Source organism: Peromyscus californicus, unplaced genomic scaffold, assembly GCF_007827085.1.
Source record: "Peromyscus californicus insignis strain IS unplaced genomic scaffold, ASM782708v3 Scaffold_4__1_contigs__length_199733344, whole genome shotgun sequence".
In the NCBI taxonomy this organism is placed as follows: domain Eukaryota; kingdom Metazoa; phylum Chordata; class Mammalia; order Rodentia; family Cricetidae; genus Peromyscus; species Peromyscus californicus.
In genome coordinates this window covers 24,715,945-24,737,764 of record NW_026294562.1, presented here as the reverse complement: position 1 = coordinate 24,737,764, position 21,820 = coordinate 24,715,945, and the positions used below count along the sequence as shown (strand labels likewise).

The 21,820-nt window shown below is 41.0% G+C and overlaps 1 protein-coding gene across 2 annotated transcripts in view; it reads left to right on the top strand.

The window, feature by feature from the left end:
• Positions 1-21,820, top strand: part of Exoc6 (exocyst complex component 6) — a 140,267-nt gene that overhangs the window by 40,780 nt on the left and 77,667 nt on the right. For both annotated transcript variants that reach the window (XM_052713882.1, XM_052713883.1), the window contains exons 8-13: positions 1,535-1,603; positions 10,966-11,049; positions 15,344-15,390; positions 15,514-15,634; positions 17,175-17,246; positions 19,725-19,822. In XM_052713882.1, the coding sequence (XP_052569842.1) occupies positions 1,535-1,603; positions 10,966-11,049; positions 15,344-15,390; positions 15,514-15,634; positions 17,175-17,246; positions 19,725-19,822 (491 nt within the window). The remainder of the gene's footprint in view (positions 1-1,534; positions 1,604-10,965; positions 11,050-15,343; positions 15,391-15,513; positions 15,635-17,174; positions 17,247-19,724; positions 19,823-21,820) is intronic.

Genomic DNA, 21,820 nt, shown 5'->3' with positions numbered 1-21,820 from the left:
TAGGGAAAAGGACATACATAGCTCAGTGATGCAGGGCTTGTAGAGGGCCCTACTAAAAAAAGTTTTTTGTTTCGTTTTTGTTTTTGTTTTTATAAACATGTGCATTGTGTGAAGGTGTCAGGTCCTGGAACTGGAGTTACAGACAGTCATGTGCTGCCATGTGGGTGCTGGGAATTGAACCCCTGTCCTCTGGAAGAGCAGTTAGTGCTCTTAACCACTGAGCCATCTCTCCAGCCCCTGAAAAAAGTTTTTAAAGTAGATGGACAACCCATGTTGGATTCATTCTGATAAATCCCTGAATAGCTGAAGTTGCTTCCTATATAAGTTGTCATTGGAGACAAATATAATTTTTTTAGGTTGAATTTTGAGATAGTATGCACATTGTAAGCTTGCTTTCACTGTGAGACACTTTCTAAAATTAACATCTTTGCTCTTAATATTCAGAGGACTTCTGTGTTCTTTTCTCCTTTGAAGTTGTGGGTCATAAAAACAGACCATTCTTAACTCAGTTTCCCTGTCTGTTTTGCGCATCTCTAACTGTTGGCAGTGTTAGAATCATATGTTAACTCGAAGTCCATTGCTTAAGGCACTTTCGTTGGTTCCTGTTCTTTTGGATCCCTTTTACTGTTTCTATATTTTGTTTTCATAATTTTCCCTAATAAGTAAGAGTATAATCTATTCAGGATTGTGAGCATAGAAATGTGTTCCTTTTATAGAAGAATTCACAGATTTCTCAAGTTTGTGAGACTTTATACTTTTTTGTTGTTGTTGATTTGGGTTTTTTGAGACTGGGTTTCTCTGTGTAACAGCTCTGGTTGACCTGGAACTCACTCTGTAGACCAGGCTGGCCTTGAAATCACGGAAATCCGCCTGCCTCTGCCTCTTGAATGCTGGATTACAGGCATGTGTCACCACTGCCCAGTTACTTGATACTATTTTTAATCAGTTCTAAGGAATACTTTTTTGCACTATAACATAATGTGAATACTTTTTATATTATATATTCTAGAAGCTGGCATGCATCTTAAAATTGTTATACTAATTTTAAGTAGTTATGCATTTTTTAAAAACATGGTCCATGGGAGGCAGTGGTGAAAATCATATGGTTTTGCTACTTTAAATGGAACTTTGTTTAAAGCTAGAGTGTAAATTCATGAATTACTTTAAACAAAGCAATAATGAATATGTAGTTATCACAGCAATTTTCTAATATTCTATCAAACATGATACAGTTATGTTTTATACTCAATGGTAGAGTGCTTGTTTAGCATGTACAAGGCCCTTGGGTTAGTTCACAGTATAGGAAAAAAAGTATTTTTTCTGTAATCTATAGCAGTCAACAACAGTAGTAAACATATAAGGAACAGGCTACAAAAGCAAAGAAGTGAAGTGAATGGGTGTGTTCTTATTGTATGTCTGCTGTAGGAGAATTAAAGACATACTGTAACAGTCTGTGGATCGCTCGATATCTGTCTTTAACTTTGTATTATCTAGTAGTTTAACCTATCATTTTAAAAATAGATTTATTTTTTAGGTCTTAACTGTTCAAGATCTCGTTGATTTTTCCCCTGTTTACCGATGCTTACACATTTATTCTGCTTTGGTGAGTATTTTTGCCAGTTCTGACCTTATAGAATCCCATGGTGATGCGCTTTTGATATGCTAAGTGTATCATAGTCTGTATCATCTAGGAATGTGTAAGTGCACCCTGTGATGTCCACAGAATGATGACTTTGGTGCATTTCTCAGAACAGGAGACTGTACTTCCATCTCTCTCTTTCCTGTTGAGGTTAAGTGGATAGTTACTTTTTAATATTGTATTTCAGTGTGTGTTTATTCCACATTATATTGTTAGTACTTTTGATCAAGCAGTCAGTTACCTATTTTTAAATCATTTCTTTTTCAAGATGTAATTCAGGACTAGAGCTTAGTTGTAGAGTGTCTTTTTAGCATGTGTGATGCTCTGGGTTCTAACCCCAGCACTACCACCAAAAAGAACGCAAGGAAGAAAGGAATAAACTCTCTCTGTATGTGTGTATATGTGTGCACGTGTGTGTTCATATGTCTGGTTGTATTTTGAGGGTACACAGGTATGCATACATGTGTGTGCATGTATATTGAGACCAGAGGTTAACTTCAGGAGTCATTAGGTGTTGTCTACCTTATTTGTGTGTGTGCGTGCGTGTGTGTGTGTGTGTGTGTGTGTGTGTGTGTGTGTGTGTGTGTGTGAATGTAGAGGCCAGACACCAACCTTGAATGTCATTCATTCATTCCTCAGGTACCGTGTATTTTGGATAGTATAGAAACACAATACTTTGTCTATATCATGACGAAGTAATTCTTCCTCTCAGAGTCTTTCAAAGCTGCTATTTTCTTTTTTATAATGTCAGGTGATAGTTATGCATTTAGCTGTATTTCCTCCTGAGACAAGCAGAGGCTAGGCTAGACTGTTGCATAATACTGGAAATACGGTTCCTGTTGCCTAGTTATGGGTTTGGGATATTGGTTGTTTTGTTTTTAACTCAGTCTCATTGACTTTGAGTCAAACTGAAAATATCAGCCATATAAGTTTACTCTACTGTGGTTTAATTCTTTGACTACTCCTGCCAATCATGTTGAGTTTGGTAGGGAATGATTTTGTGTTTGACAGTACTTTATTTTTCTATCCCTGCAGCCCCCTTTCTCTCCTCCCTTCCCTTCTTTTTCATTTTTGACAGAATCTTATATAGCCCAGCCTGGCCTTGAACTTACTGTGTGGCCAAGGATAACCTTGAACTTGATGGTCCTCTCTGCCATTGGCTGGGTTATGTGGTGCTGGAGATTGAATCTAGGGCCTTGTGCGTACTAGACAATCCCTCTACCACTTGAGACACATTCCCAGTGCCTTAGCTCTCTCTACTTTTATTTTGAGACAGGGTCTCACTAAGTTGTCCAGGTTGACCTTGAACTTGTGATCCTTCTGTCTTAGCCTCTTGAGTAGCTGGGCTCAGGTCTGTGCCACCAAGCCTGGCTGATGTTTTATATTCCATGTCTTTTATTATAAACAAAGTTGAGTTTTGTTATTTTGTATACTACTTTTTTTTTTTTTTTAGCTTATTGACTTTTGTGGTTGGTGCTTTTCTGACAGATTTTTTTGAATTTTTTTTTTTTAAGAATCTCATTTCTTTCTTTTTTTTTTTTTTTTTTTTGGTCTTTCGAGACAGGGTTTCTCTGTGTAGCTTTGCGCCTTTCCTGGGACTCGCTTGGTAGCCCAGGCTGGCCTCGAACTCACAGAGATCCGCCTGGCTCTGCCTCCCGAGTGCTGGGATTAAAGGCGTGCGCCACCATCGCCCGGCTTCTTTCTTTTTTTAAACGTCTATTCTTCTCTCATACATTGCATCTTGATCACAGTTTCTCCTCCATCCATTCCTCCCAGTCCCCTCCCACACCTGTTCTCTCCAGCAGATCAACTCCTTCTCCATTTCCCTTAAAACAAACAAACAAACAAACAACCCACCCCCCAAAAAAAGAGCAGGCCTCCCAGGGATATCCACCAAACATGGCCTATCAAGTAACAATAAGACTGGGCACAAACCCTCATATCAAGGCTGGATGAGGCAGTAGGAGGAAAGGGGTCCCAAGCACAGGCAAAAGAGTCAGACAACCCCCCGCCCCCGCCCCCACACACATACATACTACTTCTATTGTTAGGAGTCTCATAAGAACACCAAGCTACACAACCATAACACATGTGAAGGGGGCCTAGCTCAGACCCACGCAGGGTCCATGATTGTTTCTTCACTCTCTGTGAGTTCCTATGAGCCCTGCTTAATTGAGTCTGTGGGCCATGCTCTCCTGGTGTCCTAGAGCCCTCTGGCTCCTACAATCCTTCCTCCCCGCAGGCTTTCTGCGAGGGTTCCCCAGGCTCACCTAGTGTTTGGCTGCGGATCTCTGCATCTGCTCCCATCAGTTGCTGGATGGCGCCCCTCTGATGACAATTGGGCACCAATTTGTAAGTATAGCTATGAGAGTATCATAAGGAATCATTTCATTGGATTTTTTTTTTAGTCGTATTTGGTTCTATCCTGGGTCTGTGAGCGGTCCAGTCCCTGGTTCCTGGCCATTCAGGCATGTCAGGCAGGAGCTCCTTCTTGTAGCCTTGTGGTGTGGGCCTCAAGTTAGACCACTCAATGATTGGCCACTCCCACAAGTTCTGCACCATTGCCCCAGCACATCTTGCAGGCAGGACAAATTGTAGGTTGAAGGTTTTGTGGCTGGGTTGATGTCCCAGCCACACTGCTGGGAACCTTGCCTGGTTATAGAAGATGGCCAGTTTGGGCTCCATATCTCCAACTGCTAGAAGCCATCAAAGGCTAGGCTCACAACCCCAAAACAAACAAACAAACAAACAAACAACCCCCCCGTTTTTTTAAAAGGCTGGAAAGATTTTACTGCTGGACAAACCTCCCCCCCTTTTTTTTTAAAGGCTAGAAAGATTTTACTGCTGGACCTGGTGTAACTTACTTGTAATCCTATCCTGAGGAGGAGGTTGAGGCAGGAGGATCACAAGTTGGAAGATAGCCTGGGCTACATAAGGAGATCTGTCTTAAAAAGACTGGCCATTTTGAGAAGTGTCTGTTTGTTTCTTCCTCCCTGGTTAATCCTGGTGGCTTTGTGCTTTACTGTCTTGGATATATTTGATTCTTGTGTGGTTCTCACAGGCTTATCTGTTTCTCTTGCATGTGTGATTGCGCTAAGTATCTTAGGCAATTCTAGGTTAGTAGTCATGGATTGCCTCTGTTTGTGCTTATCTTGGATGTTTCTATTTCTTTTCCAGTTTTCGGAGATGCTTTTGCTGGGTGTGGAGTATTAGTAAACAGTTATTTACTCTCAGGGCTTGAAGTAGATGACTTTATACTTCCTTGGCTTGTAGGGCTTTTGCTGAAAGCTCTCATGTAACTCTGTGGGTTTGATTTTGTAACTGAGTTGGCATTTTCTCTTGCAAATTCCAGCATTTTTTCTTGGCCTATGGTTTTGGTATTTTATCTATAATGTGGCATGGATGGATTCTTTTTTGATCATGTCTGTTTAGATTCTAGTTCTCTTGTACTTGAGTATCCATATATTTCCCTAGATTTTCAATTCCTCTTGGCAGTAATTTCCTTCAGAGTGTTTTCCGTGCCTTTGGCTTGCAGTTCATTTCCTTTTTCACCATGGATGTTGAGGCTTGTTCTTCAGATTCTTCTGATTATATCTTAGAATTGTTGAGAGCTTTTTTTCTTTATCACTATCTGAAGTTTCCTCCACCTCATCTCAAATGCCTGTGTTCTCTGTCCTGTTCTAGTCTCTCCAGTGCCTGTGTTCTCTGTTCTGTCCTAGTCTCTCCAGTGTCTGTGTTCTCTGTCCTGTTCTAGTCTCTCCAGTGTCTGTGTTCTCTGTCCTGTTCTAGTCTCTCCAGTGCCTGTGTTCTCTGTCCTGTTCTAGTCTCTCCAGTGTCTGTGTTCTCTGTCCTGTTCTAGTCTCTCCAGTGCCTGTGTTCTCTGTCCTGTCCTAGTCTCTCCAGTGTCTGTGTTCTCTGTCCTGTTCTAGTCTCTCCAGTGTCTGTGTTCTCTGTCCTGTTCTAGTCTCTCCAGTGTCTGTGTTCTCTGTCCTGTCCTAGTCTCTCCAGTGCCTGTGTTCTCTGTCCTGTTCTAGTCTCTCCAGTGCCTGTTTTCTCTGTCCTGTTCTAGTCTCTCCAGTGTCTATTCTCTGTCCTGTCCTAGTCTCTCCAGTGTCTGTGTTCTCTGTCCTAGTCTCTCCAGTGCCTGTGTTCTCTGTCCTGTTCTAGTCTCTCCAGTGTCTATTCTCTGTCCTGTCCTAGTCTCTCCAGTGTCTGTGTTCTCTGTCCTGTTCTAGTCTCTCCAGTGTCTGTGTTCTCTGTCCTTCTAGTCTCTCCAGTGCCTGTGTTCTCTGTTCTGTCCTAGTCTCTCCAGTGTCTGTGTTCTCTGTCCTGTTCTAGTCTCTCCAGTATCTGTGTTCTCTGTCCTGTTCTAGTCTCTCCAGTGCCTGTGTTCTCTGTCCTGTTCTAGTCTCTCCAGTGTCTGTGTTCTCTGTCCTGTTCTAGTCTCTCCAGTGCCTGTGTTCTCTGTCCTGTCCTAGTCTCTCCAGTGTCTGTGTTCTCTGTCCTGTTCTAGTCTCTCCAGTGTCTGTGTTCTCTGTCCTGTTCTAGTCTCTCCAGTGTCTGTGTTCTCTGTCCTGTCCTAGTCTCTCCAGTGCCTGTGTTCTCTGTCCTGTTCTAGTCTCTCCAGTGCCTGTTTTCTCTGTCCTGTTCTAGTCTCTCCAGTGTCTATTCTCTGTCCTGTCCTAGTCTCTCCAGTGTCTGTGTTCTCTGTCCTAGTCTCTCCAGTGCCTGTGTTCTCTGTCCTGTTCTAGTCTCTCCAGTGTCTATTCTCTGTCCTGTCCTAGTCTCTCCAGTGTCTGTGTTCTCTGTCCTGTTCTAGTCTCTCCAGTGTCTGTGTTCTCTGTCCTTCTAGTCTCTCCAGTGCCTGTGTTCTCTGTCCTGTTCTAGTCTCTCCAGTGTCTGTGTTCTCTGTCCTGTTCTAGTCTCTCCAGTGCCTGTGTTCTCTGTCCTGTTCTAGTCTCTCCAGTGCCTGTGTTCTCTGTCCTGTTCTAGTCTCTCCAGTGTCTGTTTTCTCTGTCCTGTTCTAGTCTCTCCAGTGCCTGTTTTCTCTGTCCTAGTCTCTCCAGTGCCTGTGTTCTCTGTCCTGTTCTAGTCTCTCCAGTGTCTGTTTTCTCTGTCCTGTCCTAGTCTCTCCAGTGCCTGTGTTCTCTGTCCTTCTAGTCTCTCCAGTGCCTGTTCTCTGTCCTGTTCTAGTGTCTCCAGTGCCTGTGTTCTCTGTCCTGTTCTAGTCTCTCCAGTGTCTGTGTTCTCTGTCCTGTTCTAGTCTCTCCAGTGCCTGTGTTCTCTGTCCTGTCCTAGTCTCTCCAGTGTCTGTGTTCTCTGTCCTGTTCTAGTCTCTCCAGTGCCTGTGTTCTCTGTCCTGTTCTAGTCTCTCCAGTGCCTGTGTTCTCTGTCCTGTTCTAGTCTCTCCAGTGTCTGTTTTCTCTGTCCTGTTCTAGTCTCTCCAGTGCCTGTTTTCTCTGTCCTGTTCTAGTCTCTCCAGTGTCTGTGTTCTCTGTCCTTCTAGTCTCTCCAGTGCCTGTGTTCTCTGTCCTTCTAGTCTCTCCAGTGTCTGTGTTCTCTGTCCTGTTCTAGTCTCTCCAGTGCCTGTGTTCTCTGTCCTAGTCTCTCCAGTGCCTGTGTTCTCTGTCCTGTTCTAGTCTCTCCAGTGCCTGTGTTCTCTGTCCTTCTAGTCTCTCCAGTGTCTGTGTTCTCTGTTCTGTCCTAGTCTCTCCAGTGTCTGTGTTCTCTGTCCTTCTAGTCTCTCCAGTGCCTGTGTTCTCTGTCCTTCTAGTCTCTCCAGTGTCTGTGTTCTCTGTCCTGTTCTAGTCTCTCCAGTGCCTGTGTTCTCTGTCCTAGTCTCTCCAGTGCCTGTGTTCTCTGTCCTGTTCTAGTCTCTCCAGTGCCTGTGTTCTCTGTCCTTCTAGTCTCTCCAGTGTCTGTGTTTTCTGTCCTGTTCTAGTCTCTCCAGTGCCTGTGTTCTCTGTCCTGTTCTAGTCTCTCCAGTGCCTGTGTTCTCTGTCCTGTTCTAGTCTCTCCAGTGTCTGTGTTCTCTGTCCTTCTAGTCTCTCCAGTGCCTGTGTTCTCTGTCCTTCTAGTCTCTCCAGTGCCTGTGTTCTCTGTCCTGTTCTAGTCTCTCCAGTGCCTGTGTTCTCTGTCCTGTTCTAGTCTCTCCAGTGCCTGTGTTCTCTGTCCTGTCCTAGTCTCTCCAGTGTCTGTGTTCTCTGTCCTGTTCTAGTCTCTCCAGTGCCTGTGTTCTCTGTCCTTCTAGTCTCTCCAGTGTCTGTGTTCTCTGTCCTGTTCTAGTCTCTCCAGTGTCTGTGGTCTCTGCCCTGTTGGCTGTCTCTTGGTGGCATTTTCCACCGAGTTACTTGATTTATTGAACTTTTCATTCCTCACATTTATATTTGGTTCTTTTCTTGAATTTCCGTTTCTTTGATGAATTTTTCATTCATGTTTCTGACTTGTCAGGCTCCAGGTTATCTGATCTCTTCACCTTCTGCTTGTTTTAACCCTTACTGGGGTATAAGACACATTCTCATGGATTCTTTGGTAGTTCATCTATTTGGGTCTTTTGATTCATTTGTTGAGGAATTAGGACTTGTGGAGATATCATTCTGTCTTGTTCGTAACATTTCTTATGGATTTCTGTACTGTGGTCTATGCATTTGTTGGGATTTTAAAAAAAATATTTATTTATTTATTATGTACACAGTGTTCTGTCTGCATGTATGCTTACAGGCCAGAAGAGGGCACCGCATCGAATTATGGATGGTTGTGAGCCACCATGTGGTTGCTGGGAACTGAACTCAGGTCCTCTGGAAGAGCAGACAGTGCTCTTAACCGCCGAGCCATCTCTCCAGCCCTTGGGGATTTTTAAATTTTTTAGGAAATTTTTTAACCACTCTTTTGTTTCTTTGTTAGTTGTTTTGTTTTGTTTTTTTAAGATGGGGTTTCTCTGTTTAGCCTTGGCTGGCCTGGAACTCTATCTGTATGTAGATCAGGCTGGCCTCAAACTCACAGAGATCTGCCTGCCTCTGCCTCCCAGGTTCTGGGGTGACTCATATTTTATGGAAGCCTTTTTAGTGGATAGGCTTCTGGCTTTATGATCCCCAGTAAAGGTATTTTTTATGATTATATTCTCTAAATCACAGTGCAGAGTTTCATGTGAAAGGACATTGCTAATGTAGTAAAATCCTTACTAAAATGCTCATATCCAGCTGAGTGTGGTAGCGCAGGTTTGTCTCTGAGTGCTCAGAAGGCCAAGGCAAGAGAATTTCTGTAAGTTGGAGGCTAGCCAGGGCTATGTAGCAAGACTTTGTGTAAAAGAAAAAGAACACACTTGTTTCTGATAGCAGTAAACATTAAATATTAAAAACCATTGGATCGGCCGGGCGGTGGTGGCGCACGCCTTTAATCCCAGCACTCGGGAGGCAGAGCCAGGCGGATCTCTGTGAGTTCGAGGCCAGCCTGGACTACCAAGTGAGTTCCAGGAAAGGCGCAAAGCTACACAGAGAAACCCTGCCTCGAAAAACCAAAAAAAAAAAAAAAAAAAAAAAAAACCATTGGATCAATAATAAAACACTAACCCCCAAAAATGAACAAATAAAACAAAAATATTCAATTACATAAAAATTTAAAAGATACTAATTTTGAATACAAATGTATGTTTTGCTTACTCATTATTAGAACATAGCACATGTTTATGCTATTTGGATCAGTTAAGTACTAATTAGAATACTATTTATACCTGAAGCACAGGAATAATTATAACATCAAGATTCTTATAAGCTCAGAAAGAAAATAATCACTAAAACATTTTACATTAGAAAATATGACATTTGGACAAAACACATTAAATCAGGTAAATTTGTGTAAGGATGGTGTGTTCTTAGCAGGAGTTCAGAAGTAAAGGGCTGTGTGTCAGCTGTGTGGGTGAGAACTGTCCATGTATCTTAAGTAAGTGACGCTTGGCTCTGCTGAGATGAGGTGGTAATTTTATATTATGCTTAATGTCACATCCTCTGCTTTTGTCAAACTCTCAGTAAAAATTTTCAGTTAACGTATTGCTCAGTAACACAGTTATTTTGAAGTTCTTGGTAGCTGGAGCAGAAGAACATTAGAAGACTTTCCATAGGAAATACTTAAGCTTTTCTTCTGCATTATGAGTTTATTTTAGATGACATTTAGGAATGTAATGGTTTTATAGCTACTTAATATTAAAAAATCAATTTTTTTCTGTTGAGAATTTTTCTATTGTTAACTTTCCCTTTGTTTTTCCTTTGGAGTCTTAGATGAAGAGGAGAATGTGATTCCCACCTTTTCTTTGATTCTGAGAGGATTCTTACTAAGCAGATGGGGTAGAGATGTCTCTGTATCTATGTTGAACATCTTCCATATGTTGATGGTGCTGTGGCAGGAAGTGTGAATAACTGAAAATAACAGGCATTGGGACACTAGGGAAGGCTTCCTTAAGGACTTGACATTCAGGAGGTGTAGATGGACAAATCTCTCCCGCCTGCCTATTCCCCAGTAACCAGTTCAGAGGCTTACATTAATTACAGACTGTTTGGTCTATGGCTCAGGCTTATTGCTAGCTGGCTATTACATCTTAAATTAATTCATTTCTATTAATCTATGCATCGCCACATGTCTCGTGGCTTACCTGTGTTTATTACACCTTGCTTCTCCTGCAGCACTCAGCATCTCCCCTGACTCCGCCGCCTTCCTTCTCTCTGTGTCTTTCCTTGGATTTCCCGCCTGGCTCTGACCTGTCTTGCCATAGGCCAGAGCAGCTTCTTTATTAACTAATGGTAGCAACACATATTCACAGCATACAGAAAGACGTCCCACAGCAAGGAGGAGTCCCGGAAGATGAGTAAAAATGTCAGAGAGAGAGTGTGGACTGGGAACCGCCCATCGCCCATCGGGAAGAGCATGTGTAAAAGCCTGAGAGTGGGAGAGGGTAGTGAAGTATACACACGGACGGTGTGGCCGACCCGGAGAGAGAGAGAGACGGCGCATAGTCTGACAGCTGATTTCCGTGTTTAACAGCTCTCATTGAGAACTGTATTTTCAGTTTGGTCAGTGAAAAGCTTGTGAAGTTTACGTGGTAAATTAGGAAAATGTCTAATTGGTTGGACTTTATTTTAGGTAACTTTGAAATAAAGTTGCTAGTTTTGTTGTTGTTGTTTTGCTACAATGCCAAACCCTTTTTCTTAGCATCACTGTGAAATATGTCATTTACATTCCAGTTTGGAAAATTAACATGATTCCCAGAGGAGGGAAAGGGAAAGAGGGGGGTTGGAGGCGTCAGTCATGACCATCATTCTCCTGACGTTCTCTAGGGTGATGAAGAAACATTTGAAAATTATTACCGGAAGCAAAGGAAGAAGCAAGCTCGCCTGGTTCTGCAGCCGCAGTCGAGTGTGGTGAGTGTGAGCTTCCTGTGCCGTGACTCGGGGCTGTCAGCCCAGACCTGGCCTCAGTTTTCAGAGCATGTATCACTGCTCATTCACATATAAATATTTATTGAACACCTACTGTTTCTAGTAATTGATTTAGGTGCCAAGTGTGCAATAGTGAGCAAAATGGGGTCAGTCTCTTCTCTCATGAGTTTACATTCTATTAGGAAAGAAGACATTGAATTAAAAACAGATAAACCAGCAAAATGTCAGGGAGCAGTAATTTGTTTCTGACAATATCGTAAACTGTGTGCTGTGATTCTCTGTCACACTGAATGAAACGACTGAGGACCGTGGGTAGACTTTTTCTTTGTATTTTTATTTTTAATTATGTGTATGTGGCTGGGGGTGGGTTTGCATATGTGATTAGGATTACCTGCAGAGGCCAGGAGAGCATTGGATGTGTAGATAAATGTATGCTGATTGTAGGACATGTCAGTGTGATACTATGGACTTTAAGTTAAGACAATGAAAACATACAGCAGCAACACAGACATTGTAATGAAATGGAGTCCATGCACGTTACCTGTTCCACAGTGTTTGAATTGTCCAGAGCAGTAAGAACATTGGTTGTTGGGTGATGACTTAGGATGTACCATAAGGTTTGTGGAGTAACTTCTTGAAGAATAGAAACCATTTAGTGAGGTTAAAAAAAAAAAAAACTAGAGTAATGAAATAAAATGTGTATCTGTCTTAGTGTTGATTATTGTAGACCTAGAAACATTCATAACATTGACTCAAAAGATGCAAAACAGACTTGCCATGACTCCAAGGAGAAATGGAAAGACTCTGCATGCATCGTTGATGGCTTATAAACCAAGGAGGCAGAGTCCAGTACGATGCAGGCTGCGCTTTAGTGGACTTTGAGAGCCCCATTTCTACAGTTGAAAAGCACACTTTACTCAGCATATGTGTAGTGCTTGACAGACACTTTTTATTGCAGTACGATGCTATATAGCAACTACCAGAAAATATCAAAAATTTGTGTTGTATAGAGTACATTTTCTTTCTGTAGAGTTAGGGACTGAACCAAGCTCATCACAAATATTAGGCAAATAGTTATCTGCCACTGAATAATTCTCCTATCCCCTTGCATTTTTTTATTTTTTATTTTATTTATTTATTTATTTATTTTTGGTTTTTCGAGACAGGGTTTCTCTGTGTAACTTTGCGCCTTTCCTGGAACTCACTTGGTAGCCCAGGCTGGCCTCGAACTCACAGAGATCCACCTGGCTCTGCCTCCCCAGTGCTGGGATTAAAGGCGTGCACCACCACTGCCCAGCTGCATTTTTTTTATAATGCATTAAAAAAAATATTACAGGGGCTGGAGAGATGGCTCAGTGGTTAAGAGTATTTGTTACTCTTCCAGAGGTCACAGTTCAATTCTTAGCACCCACATGGCAGCTCACAATCCTCTGTGATTCCAGTCCCAGGGGATCTGATGCCTTCTTATGTCGTCCTTGGCACCACAAGCACATGATAAACAGATGTGCACTCAAGCAAACACTCATACCCATCAAATGAAAATAAATACCTCCAACCCCGTGTGTGTGTGTGTGTGTGTGTGTGTGTGTGAGTGTGTGTGTGTGTATGAGAGTGTGTGTGTGTGAGAGTGTGTGTGTGTGAGTGTGTGTGTGTGTGAGAGTGTGAGAGTGTGTGTATGTGTGTGTGAGAGTGTGTGTGTGTGAGTGTGTGAGTGTGTGTGTGTGTGAGAGTGTGTGAGTGTGTGTGTGTGTGTGTGTGTGCTCCAGTACCTTGTGAGGTCAAGGGACAGCTTGAAGGGCTTGGTTCTTTCCACCATGTGATTCCTGGTGAGTGAACTCACACTGTAGGCGTAGTGGCAAGTGGCCCTTCCCTGCTGAGCCGTCTGCTCAGCACTTGTCATGTTTTTAGTTAAAAAGTAGTAACAAGGCAGGTGAGATGGCTGAGGGGATAAGGGCACCTGCCTCCAATCCTGATAACCTGAGTTCAGTGCCTGGGACCCACAGGGTGGAGGCAGAGAACAGATTCCTGCAAGCTGTTCTCCATACGGATAGACAGACACCTGTAAGTAAACGTAATACATAATTACCACAAAGTGTTAATGACCCTTACTCCCTTCAAATGAAAGAGATCTTGACGTTTGAAAATCTTATCACATTTGTGGGATACATTGTCTTAGTTTCTTTTCCAGTTGCTGTGATAAGATAACTTGACAAAATCAACTTGGGAGGAAAGATTTATATGTGCAGGTGTATGTGGTGGGTGAGTGTGGGGTCAGAGGACAACCTTGACTGTTCCTTCATTGATGTCCACATTGTATTTTAGAAAAATCAATTTTTAAATTAAAATGTAATTGTATCACTTTTCTTTCTCTCAATCCCTCCCATGTCTCCCCTGACTCCTTCTCAAATCGATGGCCTCGTTTTCTTTGATTATTATTGTTACATACACATAAATATGACCTGTTCAGTTTATTTTTGTTGTTTATGTATATGTGATTTCAGAACTTACCGCTTTGTGTTGGATTTTTTTTTAAGATATAGTCTTCCATTGGCCTGGAGCTTGCCAAATTGACTAAGCTGGCTACCTGGCAAGTGAGCCCTAGAGATCTACCTGTCTCTGCCTCCCTAGCACTGGGAATACAGGCATGTGCTATAATACCTGTCTTTATTTTGTTTGTTTTTAGATTTATTTAATTTTTAATTACATGATTATGTGTGTATATGGGTTTGTGAATGTGGGTGCAGGTGCTCATAGACGCCAGAAGAGGGCATGAGATCCCCTGGAGCTGGAGTTCCGGCTGGTTGTGAGCCATCTGACATGTGTGCTGGAAACTAAACTTGGATATTCTGTGAGCGCAGTAAGCACTGTTAACTGCTATGCCTTCCCTTCAGCCCCAACACCTGGCTTTTTAAACACGGGTTCTAGGGAATTGAACTCAGGTTCTCGTGCTTGTGAAATAACCACTTTACCAGCCCAGTTATCCTCCCAGCCCATGTCTTTCTCACATTCTCATGTGTTTGTATGCAGTTTCATGTGTGTATATACATGTTTTTTTGGTGTGTGTGTGTGTGTGTGTGTGTGTGTGTGTGTGTGTGTGTGTGTGTGAATGCATGCATGTATGTGCTAGTGTTTGTGGAGGTGGAGGTTAATGTGGGGAAATTATCCTCAATCTCTCTTTCAGTTTATTCTTTGAGGGAGGGTCTCTAATAGAACCTAGAGCTAGCTCACTGATATAGCTAGAGGCTGGAATTACTGATAGAATTCATTGACCCAGCATTTACATTAGTTCTCATCACACTTGCCTAGCAAGTCTTTAGCCACAGACATCTCCCTAGCCCCACCCCAGCTCATTTTTAAGATATTTGATTTTGGTTATAAATCGTATAAAAGTATTATGAGTGGCACTTAAAAGGTCTTGGGTTCGGTGCACACTTTTAATCCCAGGACTCAGAGGCAGAGGCAGGCGGATCTCTGTGAGTTCGAGGCCAGCCTGGTCTACAGAGTGAGTTCCAGGACAGCCAAGGCTATACAGAGAACCCTGTCTCAAAACAAACAAACAAACAAACAAACAAACAAACAAAGGTTTCAATAGAGAATATAATGTTTTCATAGCCACTTAAAATCTATCACCTGATAGTTGTGTGAGAATAAATCACAGTGGGCAAGCCTAGAATCTGAGACTAGGTTGGGTGGTGAGGTATTAACTCAAGTGAAAGAAAATGTTGACTTCCACTAGTCAGAAGTAGGGTCTGAAATCCTATTTACCTTTTGACCTATTTAATATCTATCTCCTTTTGAATGTATATTCCATGAAGGCCTGTAAGATGGCTCAGTGGGCAGGATGGCTCAGTGGGCAGGATGGCTCAGTGGGTAGGATTGCTCAGCGGGTAGGATTGCTCAGTGGGCAAGATGGCTCAGTGGGCAGGATTGTTCAGTGGGTAGAGCTGCTTGCCTGCTGACCTGATTTTGTTTGGTTCCTGGAGCCCAAGTGAAGATGGAAGGAGACAGCTGACTCCGCACAGTGTCTTCTGGCCTCCCCATGTGCTGTGCATGTGTGTCCACACAGATATACACACACATAATAGTAAACATTTTTGAATGTACAATCCATGAGAGAAAAGGCTTTTTGTTATTTTCAAGTATATCTCTGGTACCTAATTAGTAAGCAGAACTTAGTAGGCTCTCAATAAATATTTATTAATCAAGTTATAGTGACTTGAAACTTTTATGTTACTGTATTTATTGGTTTAAATTGACTTTTATTTTTCATTTTAAGCATGAAACAGTTGATGGCTATAGAAGATACTTCACTCAGATTGTAGGGTATGTATCTAATATGGAAGAAACTGTTACCAATTTTATTAAAGATCGTTAAATGTCAGAAACAATTATCTTTACTTGCACTTTCTCCCTAAACACGTGCTATGTTGATAATTGCCATTTTAGGTTCTTTGTGGTGGAAGATCACATTTTACATGTGACCCAAGGATTAGTAACCAGGGCATACACTGATGAACTTTGGAACATGGCCCTCTCAAAGATAATTGCTGTCCTTAGAGCTCACTCAGTAAGTCAGACCTTTTATATTAATAATTACAATTTAATTTGATTTGTATAATGTGGAAAACTGCTTCTTTATCATCTTTAGGTAATTGCTCAGATTTGTAAGTGATAATATCAAGGCTTCTGCCTGGTTCTGTCAGGCTGCAGTTGTGTAGCTGTCTGGGGCCTCTCAAGACACTTACTTGAGCATTACCGAGGAGGAGAATTAGGCTAGCCCCATTAGTCTCAACTGACCCTTCATCAGGCCCCCGAGCAACACTGTGAAGAGCAGGTTTTTAATCACTCCAGAGTTTTTGTTTCCAAAATCAACTCTACCACAAAACTCAGTAGAGCTTGTTTGAGAATATTTATACATTTTAAAATCCACGGTTTTTACAATTTGAACTCACTTGAAATAATAAACCTTTCATGTAATGAGAGTGGTTAAAATGAAATGAGCCGCTATTTTCTTAATGCCCTTGTTTAAATAACTACCATGCTAGAGCTAGAAGCATTCTTAGGTTCATAATTGGTCAGTGTACACTTTTAACTTAAGGTAGTTTGAGTAATTTATCTTCAGTAAAGTAGCCTTACATTTAAAGTTTTGTAATCAGTTACTAAATTGGTAATTAAGATTTAAAAGAGGTGAAAGGGGAATTTTGTCATATTAGATTATGAATATACTTCACTTATGTTTATTAGGAGTATAGATTTGTGATACATTGACAATAAAACTTTAGAAAATATTTTAGTGAATAAAGTATTTTAGGGGTACTTGGAACAAAATCTAGGGCCCTATGCATACTAGAAGGTGCTCTGCCACTGAGCTAGCCCTGTCTGAGAATGATGTGTTTTATCATGGTTTATATGGAAATCAGCTCTAAGTACATACAGTCATGCCATATTCCCATTAATTCCATGACACTGAACATGAAATTTTAACATGGTAAATATAACATCACATTCAAAATCTTTTTTGTTGTTGTTTTTCGACACAGGGTTTCTCTGTGTAGTCCTGGCTATCCTGGAACTCACTCTGTGGACCAGCTGGCCTCAAACTCAGAGATCTGCCTGCCTCGGCCTCCCGAGTCCTGGGATTAAAGGTGTGCGCCACCACCACCTAGCATTAGTAAAACATTCAAAATTGTTTTATTAAGAGGCAGTGGATTGCCCTGTCCTTTAAAAAGTATTAATTTTCTTTCAGTTAATTACTAAGAAATACTTAAATTGCCATTCTTATATTGGAAAAGGTAATATGAAGGTAATATGGAGAATACATAAATAATGAAAGTAGAAATGTATGGTGTATATGGAAATCACTGTTAGAGTTTGTAAATAGTTTCTCAAAAGTCTAAAGATGTACAGAAATACAGCATCCTTTCTTTCACGTGAACTTTTACATATATTACAATCGCTGAGGAGAGGCAAGCACCTTGGATCTAATGAACCCAGATTTTAATTTTTTTCCCAGTCTCCCACATTGAAGGACAAAGTTTTAGGTGCTTAGTTCTTAATTTTAACTTCTTGTTTCTCTTTTTCTGCCCCCCTCCTCCGCATTTCTGCAGTCTTACTGCACTGATCCTGACCTTGTTCTGGAGTTAAAGAATCTCATCGTCGTTTTTGCAGATACTTTGCAGGTAGGTGGTAACCGAACTTGCAATTGGTGGTGATTTTGAGTGTGCAAAGACATAAAAAATATAGACTGTATTTTATTAAATTATAGATTAATGGTAGTAAATCAGTAGTAATAAATGTTTACTTATAAATTGCTATTCTCCTACCCAAAACTGTGTGCACCACCTCCTTTTTCTTCCTCTTAGAGTATTTTTTAATCTGTAATTTCAAAATACATGCTTTGGGGCCTTGAGAGGTCCATCATCAGTTAAGAGTGCACACTGCTCTTCTGGAGGCCATGCGTTTGATTCCCAGCTCCCTTCTCAGGTGGCTACAACCACCTGTAAACATAGCTCTAGGGCATCTGAGGCTTCTGGGTACCTTTGCACATGTGGCATACATGCACATACAGACATATACATAGTTTTAAAAGATAATAAAAATATGCTTTGGGAAATGGTGCTATGAACTATTTACTTTATGCTAAGAGTCTTTGAATAGTTGTTTCTTTTTTCTTAAAGCTACAGAGAATACTCCACAAGCTTCTTTATAAATTATTTTGTTGCTTTATGTATTTATTAATTTGAATGGCCTATTTGATATCACCAGAGTAATGTGGAATGTTTTGGGTTTTTTTCCCCATAAATTTTGTGATACATATATCTAGCATACTGATCTCCTTGCACTGATAAGTTTTATTTGGGGCTTTCTTAATTTTAGGGGCTCCTCTGTGAGTAACTCAAGGAAGCTTTGCTTTCCTTAGTGATTGGAAGCATTCCGAGTATGCTGTAGGGACACTGTTCCTTAAACTGTCACCAGTCTGTCAGTTGCTTGTTAGGTTCATAACAAAGTAAAGTTATAAGCACAGATTAGCTCTGTTGGGATTCTGCTGTAATATGCAGGATTTACTCCATTCTAAGTAGGAACGTGGGTTTATATTGTAGTTCAAACTCCCTATCTCTTTATAAGACCATTACAAACAGTTCTAGGACCAGTGGGTTTTTTTTAGGTTTTTCGAGACAGGGTTTCTCTGTGTAGTTTTGTGATTTCCTGGAACTCAACTTTGTAGACCAGGCTGGCCTCGAACTCACAGAGATCTGCCTGCCTCTGCCTCCCGAGTGCTGGGATTAAAAGCGTGCACCACCACCGCCTGGCCTAGGACCAGTGTTTTGAAAATCATTGAATCTAGAGTATTGGATAGATTCTAAGGAACTCTACAAAGAATCAAATAAATGTTAAAGAAGGTTTAAGTAATGGGGACATTGGAAAAGCAACAGTGTTGGTTATGAAAACCTTTGAAAGCCTCCTTCCTCCCTCCTTCCCTCCCTCCCTCCCTCTCTCCCTTCCTTCTCACTTTGAGACTGTGTCTTGTTATGTAGCCCAGGCTAGCCTTGAATTCCTGGTTTCCTGCCTCCATCTCTTGAGTGCTGAGGCTGTAGATAAGTTCCACATGCCTAATTCTTCCTAAACGTTCTGCTTTGAAGTAAGTTGAAGGTTAGACATTAGTGATTTTTAGTTACTCAGAAATTCTTCATTATTTTCATTTTTCCTGAAAACTGATAGGTTCATTATTAGGTACATTTTATTTTACATTAATGAATGCTGTCTTTTTAATTTGTATCTTCTAATTGTAGAGTCAGGGTATCTTTTCATAAAAACAAAAGAATGTTTCATAATTTTTAGTTTTTTAAATCAACAATTTTACCAAAGAACTTTTACTTTAAAAAAGTTAATGTAGGACTGGAGAGATAGCTCAGAGGTTAAGAGCACTTGTTCTTGGAAAAGACTTGGGTTGGGTTCTGTGTACCCACATGGCACCTTAAAACCAATTGTAACTCCAGTTCTAGGGATCTGATGCCCTCCTCTGGCCTCTACATGTGGTACATAGACACACATGCATGCAAAACACATATGCATAAAAAATAAATCTTCAATTTTTAAGAAAAATGTTTTAGTACATTTTGAGTTTATTGTCATGCTGATTTCATGAATGAATATAATGTATTTAGAGCACTGTACCCCCGACTTCCACATCTCAGCTCCTCCTCCTGCGTCCCTTCCACATTCTCCTCCCGGATTCCTAGTGTGGTGCTGGTCGTAGTCATTGACATGACTGTCATCATTCTCATCCCTTTCTTTAAAAAGAAGAAAGAAGTGTTTCATCATTTAAGACAAAGCTAAGAAAATAATATCATAAAAGATAACACCAGCACATTTATAGTTCTGTTTACCTCTTGTCAAGTCAAAAGTGTGTGTTTTATTCATTGACACTTTTCTGAGCAAACATTACACACTAGAAAACAGTTGGTGTGTAAAATAGTAGAGATAGTTGTGTGCTGTGGTGGACATGAGAGAGTGACTGAGTTCCTTGATGGTGTGGAAACCTGTAGTGTGTGAGTGTGAGTAAACAAGTTCAGATTGTAGTGATGGGTAGTTTGATTTAGGTCAGTGAACGTTTTAAACATACTTGATTTACCTTTTTTCTTTCCTTTGTGTCTTAGGGTTATGGTTTTCCAGTCAACCGGCTTTTTGACCTTTTATTTGAAATAAGAGATCAATACAATGAAACATTGCTTAAAAAATGGGCTGGTATTTTCAGGTGGGTCCAAACCATGGTGCCTTAGTATAATGGATAAGTTTGTCAAACACTTAACCAATTGGTTTTGCATGTTGTAATAAGAATGCTTGTGTTGAATTTCTCTTGTGGTAGAAAGTTCTGTGTGGTACATTTATAACTGAATCGTGTGTTACAGGCTGTGGCGTTAAGTACATTCACACTGTTGGAACCATCATCACTTCCTTTCAAGAACCCTTGCATATTCCCAAACAGAAACTCCCCCCACTAAACAATAACTCAGACAGATCCTCCTTCCTCCAGCCCCGACAACTACTATCCTTCCTATCTTGCCTCTAATTTGACTGCTCTAGAATCTCATATAAGTGGGATTGTAGAATATTTGCTCTTGTGTGTTGGGGGTTCACTTAGCAGTCACTGTGGATTGTTTATGTCATACACGGGCCAGAATTGCATTCCTTTTAAGTCTAGGTCATACCCCATTGTGTGTGTCTGCCACATTTTCTCTACTCATTTCTTGATGGATAGCTAAGTTGTTTTATTGGCTGTTTTAATATTGTTATAAGCATGATACCTGTTTTAGATATTTTGGAGTTTATACTCAGAAGTGGAGTACTGGCTCATATGACAATTTATTTATTTATTTTTGATTTTTTGAGACAGAGTTTCTCTGTGTAGCTTTGCGCCTTTCCTGGAACTCACTTGGTAGCCCAGGCTGGCCTCGAACTCACAGAGATCTGCCTGGCTCTGTCTCCCGAGTGCTGGGATTAAAGGCGTGCGCCACCACTGCCTGGCTTATTTTTAATAGACAAATATAAAGTAATATATTTATACAAATATATTTAGTACATAAATATATTTATAGAGTACATCTTTTAATATAGTTATGCATTATGGATAGCAAAAACAAATACATGCATCATCTTACATTTTTAAATATTGACATATTTTTAATATTTTGATTTAATATTTTTAATTTCGATATATTTTTTATTATTGAAAGGAATAAAAGGGCAAGAAAATATTGACAGTTTCATAATGATCATAAGTTCAACAGCTGGGCTGGAGAGATGTCTCAGAGGTTAAGAGCACTGACTGCTCTTCCAAAGGACCTAGGTTCAATTCCCAGCACCCACATGGCAGCTCACAACTGTCTGTCACTCCAGTTCCAGGGGACCTGACACCCTCACACAGACATACATGCAGGCAAAACACCAATGCTTATAGAAAATAAAAAAACAAAACAAAACAAAAACAATTTCTCAGAAGACAGAGGCAGGAGGATCTGTGAGTTTGAGGCCAACCTGGTCTATATAGCAAGTTCTAGAATATCCAGGGCCACACAGATCCTTTCTCAAAAACAAAAACAAAATAAATTCAACAGCCATATCTCTGGGACCTCCTTATCGTAACATCAGGCATCACACAAAATACTGAAGGAGAAGAAATCTGTATTGTGAGCTGGGCATGGTGGCTGTGGGGGCCCACAGGGGCTCCCTAGTAAGGCCTTATTCAAGGTCAGAAAGTTTGAGCTTGCTTTACCCAGCAGGGCTGCATAATGGGATGATTTGGCCTTGGGCGTGGGTACCAGGTCTTTTGAAGGGTCTACACTTGGCTGTACATTGTGCTTTGATCTTGAAAGGGGGAGGTCTTTTGCCTCGCCCCTTGGTAGTGTATAAAAAGCCTATTAGAATAAAACTCAAGGACTGGGTATTAACCCAGGGCCCTCCTGAAGCTATCCTTTGTCTCTGTCTTTCTCCAATATTTCTATCTAATACTTCCTCATTCCTCTCTCTTCGCTGCAAGAACCCTTCGATAGGTCAGAGCTGGTCTCCTATAGGTGTCCCATGCCTTTAATCCAGGCAGTCAGGAGGCAGAGGCAGTTGGAGCTCTGTGAGTTCAAGGCCAGCCTGGTTTATACTGAGAGTTCAGGACAGCCAAGGCTACACAGAGAAACCCTGTGTCGAAAAGCAAAAAGAAAAAAAAAAGAAGGAAAGAAAGAAATCTGTACTGCACAAAGTG